Genomic DNA, 12235 nt, shown 5'->3' with positions numbered 1-12235 from the left:
GTTATTGTGCAGTCTGAGTAATAAGTACGTCCGTGTACATGTACGTGTCACTCACCCCGGTGCTGACCAACGACAGCATGATTCTCTCATTGAGCGCCAGCGTTTCTCCCTGCTTCATTTTGATCCGCTTTTTATCTAAACACTTCATGGCATACCTGAGACACACAGTAAGTGAGCACATCCTTTTATCCAAACCCCAAAAAAGCATCTTTTTGGTTTCATCCTTACAACAGCACTTACATTTTCCCTGTGTCAGCCTTTCTGCATCCGTACACCTCTCCAAAACCCCCTCTACCAATGATCCGATGCACGCTGAAGTCATTCATTGTCAACTACATGCAAAATCAGGAGCAACATTAAATAAAAGTTCATTTAAAAAGTTTATAAAGGTGCATGAAGAACTTTTAGGTAAATATAGCACAAGGGAAAACGTACATGGATGTTGAGCTCTACATTCTTCCACTGGCAGAAACGCGTGAACTTGTCGCTATAGGGCAAAAGAGAAAGGTTTTAATGTTAAAATCATTCCCAAGCAACAAAACTCAAAAACATGCATTTGAATAGTATGCTTTTTTTTTTAAAGCTTTGTAGCCGTCCGTGTCACCTTTCAATGAACTTCTGAAAGATAGTTCCTCGAAGACTGTCACAGATTTCAACTATGTATGGCTGGAAGAAGGCAAGCAAACAAATGCATTAGGATCTGTTGTGAGTACCTGCTATCTAAACACTTTACTTCCTTTGTGTTAAATTAACAAAAGCCAATCTGTACCCAGAAAAACAGGTTAGATTTTATTTCATGTTGGGGGACTTACCTGAAAGAGATTTGGAGGAACTTGTTTCTTTGCTAGGTGAGTCTGGACATGGTCTACTGCCTTCTTAGAGAAGGGCTGTGAGAAAGGAAGGTAGATTAAGTGACATTTGCGATAAGGGAGGTCAAAACACTAAAGAAACAAGAACAGTTTCCCCTGAATAAACGTCAAGCATCGACATTAACCTCCTAAGCATTCGCGGTTATCACAACATAAAACACTGTGACATAATCGCACAGGCCTCGAGTGTCCTATAAGCCATTGTGTTGGTTCATTCAGGCTTCCTGTTTCTGAAAAGCTACGACTGGAGACTGACGGAGGCTAATGGGACTCTTGTTTTCTCAACAGAAAACATTTAAATGGAGTCTCCGGATCTTCAATGGACAATAAGAAATATCATCCCTCCAGCTAGCAGCATTATAGAGTCATGTTCCTTTGCATGCATCATATTAGAGTTCATGATTATAAACAACAATATAACAAAATATTATTCAAATATATATTACGGGTGTGACGAGATCTCGTGAGATTAAATCATGGCGATATTGCCATGAAGGAGTGTGAGGGTGAAATTAGGATAGAATATGCCACCGCTATGTTTACATTACACCTCCACTGTCATTTTGCTTTTTATAGAAATAAAAATCATTTCATTCAGTTGGATAATGTTCACTTCAATCAAATCCAGCTCATCCAACACAAGCTGCAAAGTCGTACGTAGTGCAGCAGGAATCAGAGTTCACTGATCACGTGACGAGATGACTGACAAGACCATGGCGGAGGATTTGCTGCACAACAGAGCTCCCTAAAGCTCCCTATTCACAGAATACGTGCAATCATGAAAGTAAAACGCAAGCGCATTCAAGCGCAATTTCAATACCCTGCATTTTGAAAGCGGCTCCCTGATGCAAGTATCTCCCAATATGAAAGCTATCTTAGACTGGGCTGTGTAGTTGTAACCATCTCTTAGCTCTGTATCATGCTTGAAGAAAAATTTGGTCTCTATTTGCACTTCGAATATTGAGAGAGTACTTTATGGTTGCACTTACTGTTTGCACTTAATAAATACGGTTTTTATTTCTATGATCAATTTGTGGAAAGGAGTTCAGTTAAGAGGTCAAAAGCTGTAGAAGCTCATAAATCATGTATATTAAGGTCTGCAGAGAAGTCAATCAGTTGAGTTTGTGGCAAAACCTTTTACAGTGCTTGAGTAATGTTGTCTTTTACTGCATATGATAATTCATACTCAGAAAATAAAGCTGAAATGACTTTCATTACAAGATTAGTTAAACCATTTCAAATGCACCTGCATACTATTTTTCTAGTCATGTATTTCATCATTGAGGATTTTTTTAAAAATACTGTGTAAAAATCTTGTCTAGTCTCATTCTCGTTAACTCAATCTCGTCTCATATATATATATATATATATATATATATATTCATCTTCACTGATTAGTTGCTGGATCACTATTTGATCTCGCAAATAATCATGTAGCAAATAGAAAACTTTGACATGACTGGGGCAGATCTAAATTGGATCCTGTAACTGACATGTTTCAAAATTAATAGAACTGAAGTGGCAGAGACAATCTAATCTGCCAAATTTTATTCTTACATGTGAACACGACAGAAGCTCCTTCATTATGTAGATGTCGTAAATCTGTCGACTGCGAGTTAGCCTCTCCTCTTCTGAATCCAACTTCTCGTACTCTTTAATCTGAAAAGGACAAAACAAGATTATAATCATCTCAGACACAATCCCACGCTCTTTAATAGGACACATGGTGTTCTTCTGGTGAATGGAAGTGGAAAAAACTCGTCGACTAGTCATTGCGAGTCATATAACCAGCATGAGGATAAATCAGGTCAAATACAAACAAATTCAGTAAAAACAAGCACAATTACTACAAAGCCCATTAATGGGAATATACAGATGCTTGCCTGCAAAGAAAAAACAATTTTACCTCCTCATAAAACTTCAGCTGAGGAACGGCCTCGTCGATCTCGTTCATGCAGAAATCCTTGAACAAGAGGAAACCTGGACAACAGAGGCAGGAAGGCGAACAGTTAGATAAGGTGCGAAACAGAATAAATGATGGAAAGATTTGACCTTTTTAGAGTGCACAATGCAAGAAAATGTATTATAAATATAAAACAAATAAAACAGCAGCTATATTGATGCCAGTTGAAAGCACGATTCCTGAAAGGCATTCATGCTAAAAGTAAACAAAAGTATAACTAGGGCAAATAATAAAGAGACAACTCAAATAGCAGCTGTTCCACCATGAATAAATATAACATGATTTGCTTTGAAGGGGGAAGTTGTTTCAACAAAGCAGTATTTTCATAACCAAATCAATATCACGAGGTGAAGAAAACACAAGAAAGACAAATACAATATTTTATAGATATTCATCATAAACATGCATTCAGCCTTGCAAAGAAAGTTCCTGATTTGTCATGGTGTCATGAAAATAACATCATTAAAAGGCTTTGTTTTTTTATGCAAAACAATTTAATATTTTCCTCTTTTGATTTAGGAAAAATATGACGCAAACTGCTTCTGTGAGATTCACCCAAACAGTTTAGCTTGCAGATACTGGTACAGTGCTGACAGTAAAAGCTCTCAAAGAATGAGGGATGATAACAACATCAACCTAACCAGTGGGCCGCGGATTAGTTACTGTTGAGAAGATTATCCTTAAATCACAGGACAGACACCACTATCCTAATTCACAAAATCCCCTATCAGACAGCCACCTTGACCTTTCATTTCACTCGATCCTGCCAGCTGCAGCATTTCCTTTCTCATCTTCAACTTGTTTGCTTTTCAACAAAGCACAGCAGAAGTTACCAGTTGAACAACCCATTTGCTCACGTGGTGACGACGTGGCACAGAGGGAGAAGATCAGCACAGACGGCAAAGTTGAGACTGTTCCCATAGCAACAATAATGGGCCACCATCATGAGTAGAGGGGATGGGGTTTGGTTAAAGACTGCTGCCTGTTTCAGCATCTGATTGGGTGACCAGACAGGGCAAAAGTCACAGGAGGAAATGCAATTCTAGGGTGTCAAGAGTGATATGGCCCTCACAAGTGATATAAACGGAGCAGATGAAAGATGCAGGAGGAAGGAACGTTGTTCGAGTGGATTAGCGTGACAGTTCTAGCGTTGGGCGCTGAGATCTGAGAGCATGGCTGCTTCTGATACCTGCAGCATTAGTGTGAGCTGATTACCACTGTTAAAATAGGAGGGCAGAGCAGGCGTTAATTGGATCGCAGCGGAATTATCTTTTGGGAGATTAAAAGCAAAAAATAACACACCACAAACATGGTGCTGCTGGGCAGCTACAGCACAAGGTCTATACATATTCATTTTAAATAAAGAAATAAAAATAAACTCTTTTAAAATGACAGGTACACCACAGTAATACAACACACAGCTGAAATTATACAGGCATAATCATTTGCATTTATGCATTTAGCAGATGCTTTTATCCAAAACGACTTGCATTGCATAATGGATATTTTGGTTGATGTAGTAATGTATCGTGATACTTTAATCTCACCCAGTCCCCGCAGATATATTAATATATTTACAAAACACATTTCCATAATATAACTGTTATTTTTAAATGTATATTTGAGAATGTAAATTAATATATGTGTGTGTCTATGTGTGTTGTTATAGATGTTTTAAACGTATACATATTTTATAAATATATAATAAAAAGAACAGTTACCACTGGTATACATCAAGATGATCAAGGTTGATCACGCAGCTCAAATAAATATGGGCTCATCCAAGGACAAAATTGTCATTCTTTTCTAAACCAACTATAATCTTCAGATCTGAAACTGCTACTTTTCACAATCCAATCAATACACAATGGATAAAGTCATGTCTTGTCCTACTATTTTTATTAATCCATCAAATTAAAAGCTTAATGCCCCTTTTCACAAGATGTAATTTAAGTCTCTGTGGGGTATTTAATAAATACCCCACAGGTCATTTATTATAGCTTGTCAAATTTGCCCCTATTTGGGTGTGAGCAAAAACATGCCGATTTTGTGTGTCCCTTTAAATGCAAATGAGCTGCTGCTCCCTGCCCGCTTTTCAAAAGATATGGCGTGTGCTTCGGTTGCTCAACAACAACAAAACACTGATGAAGAGACTCAGGAAGAAGTTACAACTTCTAGAATGCAACTGGACGTTTCTGAATGGTTAGTGGATAAATTTATGTAGTTGCTGTGGAGTTGATTGAACTCATCGACTAGCTTGCGCCCACTATACATAGCATACCTGTTTGCCAAACAGAGCCATACAGACCAGGCTAGCGTTTATGATTGCTATCAAATGCTGTGAATAGTCTAATATTTTTTCAAAAATATCGCTCGGACAGAAACCCCCCCCTTTTTTTTTAAGCAATCGAGCTTGCCAGAGTCAACTTGCAGGCTATCCAAGCTAACGAGACTCTAATTAGTGTTTCACTTCTAATTACTGTGCTCATCTGTGCAGCCAATGACAGAACAGTTAGCATGCTTTGCTCAAACTTTTGCCATGGCGTTAGAACTGGTACACCGTTTTTGCTTGCAAAAACAAAATGACAGGCACCATGGGTGGAAATGTGCAGATTAAGGGGCGATAATAATATAATAAGATCCCCTTCCTAAGTCACTAGGGGAGAGAAATCTAAGCGGCTCGTTTTTTCACATGCTTGCAGAGAAAGGCTTGCCAAAACAAAGTTATTGGGTTGTCCTTTTTCCACCTTTTCTGGGTTGGTAGATGCACCAGGGACCCGATTATAGCACTTAAACACGGAAAAAGTCAGATTTTCATGATATGTCCCCTTTAATGAAGCAAAATTGGCTGTGAATGCTGGTTCATGTTGCCATCACTGTAGTTAAAAAAGCAGAATGCATGAACTGAGGAACATTTACACAAAAATAATACAACGCACAGCTGAAATGATATGGGACCTAACGGGCATTATGGTTACAATGATGTAGTAATATACTGTGATATAATTTTCACTCAGCACCTCCTTCATGTCAGTCTATGGGATTTTTGCCCATTTTCACAAGTTTAATCACTTTTGAAAAGTACTCACACACTTCTCTTCCACACAATTTGAGCTATAATTCATGTCCATATCACAATCGGACCCAAAAGTATGAGCAATAGTAGTGAATAGTAGTAGCGAAACTAATAAGGGCCTCTCAGCAACATTTTTTCCTCCTCTCAGTATCTTCCCCGCCGTCCTCTTCCTCCTCTCTGTTATCTCTCAGACACTCATCTTTGTTTTCCTCCCTTTCCTGCTGTCTGCAGTGTAGAGTCAGGAGGTCTCAAATACAATCCAGAGAGGAATAAACCCAGAGGCTGGTGACACGGACACAGATGTATGAAAACGCAGCCATGGATCACAGTGAAAACATATTGATCAGATGGCAGTCATATAAATGAGATGCACAAATGCAAGGAATCAACAGGCAGATGGGAAGGTAAAAACTGGTTTAAAACTAGCTTAAACTAACAGTTCCAGCTCTAAATGTCAGATAAGCCACACATAAACACAGACTAACTGCACATCAATTTAAATTCGCAGATAAACTAGTCTAATTCAGGCCAGGGTTTCCTCATCCTTACATTCTGAGAAGGAATGAGGAGGTAAGCGGGAGTGATAGATATAAAAATCACGCTGAAGAGGATGAGGCTTACGTCATGGAGTTAATGGATTACCCTTAATCGCACTTTGAATGCACAAAGCGATCTCTCTCCTTGATTGCAGGATTCTCACTCGAGCCCAAGTACAGGTGGGGTAAGCTTGCTGACGGACCACTCAGCGTGTGCTTCCTCTTGAAGCACAGGAGATCTGGGAGGACGGTCACTGAATCACAAACTCATCAGTGCCATAATCCAGTAGAAATCCAATGAGAGTCCCTATGAATACAGCTGGGGAATAATTACATGTAGGTCTACAAGGAATCTGCACTATTTGTTTTCACCACTGTGTTGATTCAAAGTCACCTTTAAATCGAAATGCCAAATCGCTAATTAGGCATTTATATTGTTATATTTAAATTATATATTTATATATTTTTTTATATATATTTAAAAAAAATATAGTAAGTATATGTATTTTATAAATATAATATAAATGTATAATTTAAAAAAATAGTTATATTATGGTAATGTATGTTTTGTAAATATATTAAAAACATAACTGCTTAGTTTTTTTTTTTCTTTCACATTGTAAAATGATGTAAAATGGGCTGTGAATGCCACATCTGAATGCATAGGGCCCTATGAAATCCGTTTTATTTTTTTCCAAATTCCATTTTTTCCATTTTAATTTTTCTGGATTCTGTTTTTTTTTTTTTTTTCATTTTAATTTTTTTGGACTCCATTTTAAAGGTTAAATTAAATTATAGTAATCAAAAAGCATGCCTAAATAACTGAAATCATGAAACTTTTACAATTTAACATCAATTTATTAAAAGTTTAACAAAAATTAAATTTTTAGGGCCCTATGAATGCATTTTCCCCCCTTAAATTTCATTTTATTTTCACCAAATTATAAGTTTTCTGGATTCCATTTTAATGGTTTAAGTAATTTTAATAATCAAAAAGCATGTTAAATTAATAGGAATAATAAAAACAACAAAATGCATTTTCAGAAATTGTGTATTTTAATTTTTCTGGCAATCAAATGAAGGCATAAAACAATTTCTTTTAATCATATGACATTAAACAATCTTTTTTTTGTCAAACAAAGTGCTGCACAACAGAGCTTTAACAATAATAATAATTTATTATTGTTATTATTGGTGTTAGTATTATTATTACATTGAGGCGTAGCTGAATTCCACTGTACAACAGTAATATATTTCTGTCACAATTTCTTTAAGTTAAACTGAACTTTTATTTTAACGGGTTGCCGTGAATACCTTTGAGCTTCTGTGTGTTTATGATATGACGATTTTTCTTAAAATGGTAAAATGCTGATGAAGTGACTCTCAGAGCAGCTCTGAAGATGAAGTTCATGCATATCATATCCTCATATAGTGAGGAAGCAGAGGCTGAAAACACCATGAGCGTCACATGTGCTTCAGTGTGTGTGTGGTAAATGAAACCACGCGTCTGCGCCATTCATTCACACAGAACATGCAGTATTCATATTTAAAGTCTTTTTGCGGTTTAATATTCACAGACACTAGTCCAGTGGTTCTTAATCTTTTTTCCCAGTGGGCTGCACTATGGTCCAAGTGCAAGTCTCACGGTCCGCATATCATTTACATATGACGTCACCAATGAAAACCAATCAGATTTAAAGTTATGGTATTAGCAGATAATATTATCATTATACCTAGATGCTGCACACACAGAAGAGGTGGCATTTTCTGGTGGCATATCCGGTATTTTATTTCTGTCATACTCTGCAAAATCAACAAATACTGTAAGAAATTTGTTTTTGTTTCACAGTGTGTTGAAATGACTGGCAGTGTGACTTCTTCATATCAAAGTGAAACTCTCGTTCAATGAACTCACATTACACAATCCCATGATATACAGTATGTCACAGAAAATGATAATGTATTCCACCAAAAAAAAAAAAAAAAAACTAACTTACTGACATTAGAATAACAGTAATCATATAATAATGCTCAATGAACATAATGTATGCAATCACTTTAAGTATGTAAATTCTCTTCAACAGCATCGTAACAGTCATCAAACAATGACAGAATGTTAATAGAGGCCACAAATGCCTTAAAAAAAAATGTTACTCAACTCTTTTTACAAACAACATTGAGCGCATTGTAATTACAATCTCTGACGTTATCAAGCATTCTGTCACGTCGCAATCCCTAGCGCAGCATCCGCAAATTATTCTTACTTTCGCTGCTGATGCTACGACTCTTCTTGTTTGCAATGTGTTCCTTCATTGGTATGTTTCTTATTTTGTTTTTCTCCTCTAATAACAAATGTGTCCATTTTAATCCCTAAATTTACAAAAATAAAGGCTACTAATGGAATTCTGCCAAAGTGTGCGCTTGTAAGTGTTCGTTAACTGAGTAGCCTATCAGTACATAGTAGGTCTGTCTGAAAACAATATATGATCACTAGGGCTGCACGATAATGGTTAAACTGATAATCATGATTATTTTGCTCAAAAGTTTAATCACGATTATTAAATCACAATTATTCTATCAAAAAGTAATGTAGTTATAGCCATGCACGTTCTTTATCATCCTACGCTTCACCCAAAAGGCCTGTAGGTGGCACACCGACTTCATTTAACTAACTATGATAAGTTCGTTTGATGGTAAATCAATACAAAACACATGGTTTTGGTGAGCGCTTTGTAATCTGTATTCACATTAGATTTTTAAAGCAACACAATTCGTTTGCAAATGAGACAAACCACAGATTCAGATTGCCCTGCAAATTCGTAAAGCAAAGAACGATGCTCTTTGGTATATATATATATATATATAAAAAATGTCCCAGTGGCAATTTCATTTTCAACTGATTAACATTATGAAAACTGGTAAAACCTTTAGGAACTTCATAAGGTAAAACGGCGAAACTCCTAAAATTATTTCCAATAATTCCAAATTATGTTCATTTTCCCGATTGAATTGTCACATAGGTTGCAAAAGTACATTCTGCAAACAGTAAGGTGGAGATCCATGTTGCATTTGTTGAAATTCATCGCTGAAGGTTTGATCATGGCAGATTTAGTCACAAATAGTACAAGTGGCTTGTGAAGAAACAAAGACTGGCTGTATGACACTTTCATTGAAGCAGAATTTTGCTGTGGGGATCGCTAAACTACAGTGCACATGTTTGTTTTCAGATCATCAGCGTTTCTTCCGCATTTAGAGGGAGCGCGTGCACAGAGTTGCCAGATTGCACAGATTAAGTAAAACACCGGGAAGAAGTATATCCTTTTAAGGGAAAAGCTCTATTTGGGGGATTTAAGCTCTTTGCATCTGGCAACAACAAGCATGACTGCTAGTGGAAGCTTGTTACCAATGCAAGATCACGCAAATCCCAAAGAAAAAACACGTTTTCAGGATAAATAACGAGCGGGCCAATATTGTGACGATTATTTGTAATCAATCGAGAGAAGCAGATATCATTATCGCGATTAAAATATGATTAATCGTGCAGCCCTAATGATCACCAAAATGATGTTATATGACAAAAAAAAAACATCTATAGTTCAAACATATTCATTTAATCCATTTTAATTTAATTTAAAAACAAAAATAAATTGTAAAACTGGAATTTATTTTTTCAATGTGGTCGGCATATCGTGGGCCGCATTCGTGGCGGGCCGCAGGTTGAGAACCACTGCACTAGTCTATATCACGATTTGTGTGCTGACCTACTTCTTATTTTTTCATCAAATTTGACAAATTCCTTGGCATTCCTCGTTATACAGTAAATTACATGCTGGATTCCACGATTCTGTCTGCGTTTTCTGCAACGTGGAAATCATAGGGCTCTACATGAACTGATCAAATGTATACTCTGAATGCAATGCATTGGATAAAAGCGTCTGGCAGAAACAGAAGTAGCTGAGAGTGCTACAGTCTCATTAGCAGTTGAAAGCATTATCAAATGAGCCTAAAAGCTACATAAACATTGAGGGGGACAAATAGAAGGCCTGACTCTCTCCACACCACTTGTTTGACAAAAACTGATTCTGTCGTTTCCACCAACCACCCGGAAGTGTGCAATCAATACTGAGATGTGGGACTCTATGAGAGGAGGGGAGGAGCGCTCAAATGCGCGTGCAAGCGTGCAGGCCAACACTAACCACACTGCCCACGCACAGCCCAAATACACAAGGAACTACATTAGAGTTTACTGTGGGCCATCGCAAAGGGAAACAACCAACATTTCCTGGCCGGCCTGCGTGAGGTAGCTTAGTAGGCCAGGTTAATGTGTCTTTATTTTACAATACCTTGCCAACAAGGTGAGTGTCTTAGTGATGTTTACAAGGTGTACGAAGATGGAACATGGAAAAACAGACAGCCTATTAAACACACACAAGCGCACACAGATACACACCCACATGCATACACACACACTGCAGACTCAGCAAACAAGTGTCCATTTGTTTTTAGGTTTGAATTGTCATGACTCCTTTTCACACACGGCCTCTCCCTTTCTTATTCTGTGACACACACAAACACTTCCCCATGCATAGTTTCAATATTAACAACAGCAAAAAGACGCCATGCTCGTGCCAGGCCGAATGGAGAGTGGGCTTGAGACTCGCAGCCAGAGCTTCTGTTCAGGTTCAGATCCTATTAGTATTGAGCATCATGACTATATATATGATGAATCAGTCCAAGAGGCGTTGCACATGTCGTGTTGAGCGGTGGCCAAGTTTTGCACCAACTTGGAACATGAAGGAAACTTTTTTTTCTTCCTTGATTAAAAAAAAAAAAAAAAAAAAAGTACAAGGTACTGAAGAGTGTAATTTCGGTGGCAGAACTGCAAAAATAATGATTGTTGTCAAACAGGTTTTCACTCATATGCCAAACAAATAGTTTCATGTTTGCACCAGAGTTCACACTTTTTGGGGAATTTCAACCAACGCACGACTACACTGTTAAAAAATAAATCCGTAAAATAATGGAAAAAGTACTGGCAGCTCATTACCTGCATATTATCCAGTAATTTTACGGACATTTCTGTTAACCCTAAAACACAACTCAATGAAGTGCAAAATTCTAAATACTGGTAAAACACCTGTAAAAAAAATAAATACGGAAAATTCCGATAAATTAATACAGTTCATTGTACCCTATTATTATTTTAGAGTGTAAAAATTATATTTCACCCAAAAATGAAAGTTCATTCATCATTTCCTCATGTTTTTACAAACCGGTTTGGCTGACTTTCTTCTGTGGAATGCAAAAGAAGACATTTTGAAGATTTTTTTTGTCCCTACACTGAAAATGATTGTGAATCTACAGAAGAAAAAGTAATGCAGGTTTGGACCAACATGAGGGTGAGTAAATTAAGACAAATTTCATTTTTGGATGAACTATACCTTTAATATGCACAGACAACAAGTGCCCCTATTATGCTATTTTAAAGGTTCCTAATTCTGTTTAGGATGTCTCCTACAACAGGTTTACATGCATCAAAGGTCAAAAAACACTTTCATTTTCTCATAATATACATTGCACATCACCACCTTTTTCAAATAACTCTCAAACGACTCGTTGGATGAATCAGTTTCTCTAAATCCCTCTTTTCCGCGAGCCTGCTCTGCTCTGATTGGCCAGATGGGCCAGTCTGTTGCGATTGATCTACCGCTTACAGCTCTGGAGCTTCCTAAAGCTCAGCGATTGTACACACTGTAAAGACAGTAACGATGGCGATAATTTTACCATATAA

The 12235-nt window shown here is 37.2% G+C and overlaps 1 protein-coding gene across 1 annotated transcript in view; it reads right to left on the bottom strand.

Annotated features, from left to right (window-relative positions):
• The window catches only part of grk3 (G protein-coupled receptor kinase 3), a 60631-nt gene that overhangs the window by 24029 nt on the left and 24367 nt on the right, over positions 1–12235 (bottom strand). The window contains exons 3-9 of the mRNA XM_051907176.1: positions 2776–2849; positions 2427–2528; positions 813–887; positions 605–666; positions 436–487; positions 241–332; positions 56–155 (exon numbers count right to left, since the gene is read on the bottom strand). Coding sequence (XP_051763136.1) covers positions 56–155; positions 241–332; positions 436–487; positions 605–666; positions 813–887; positions 2427–2528; positions 2776–2849 — 557 coding nt within the window. The remainder of the gene's footprint in view (positions 1–55; positions 156–240; positions 333–435; positions 488–604; positions 667–812; positions 888–2426; positions 2529–2775; positions 2850–12235) is intronic.

The sequence above is a fragment of the Ctenopharyngodon idella genome, chromosome 10 (assembly GCF_019924925.1).
Source record: "Ctenopharyngodon idella isolate HZGC_01 chromosome 10, HZGC01, whole genome shotgun sequence".
In the NCBI taxonomy this organism is placed as follows: domain Eukaryota; kingdom Metazoa; phylum Chordata; class Actinopteri; order Cypriniformes; family Xenocyprididae; genus Ctenopharyngodon; species Ctenopharyngodon idella.
The sequence above is the reverse complement of the archived record's forward strand: the minus strand, read 5'-3'. Positions and strand labels throughout refer to the sequence as shown.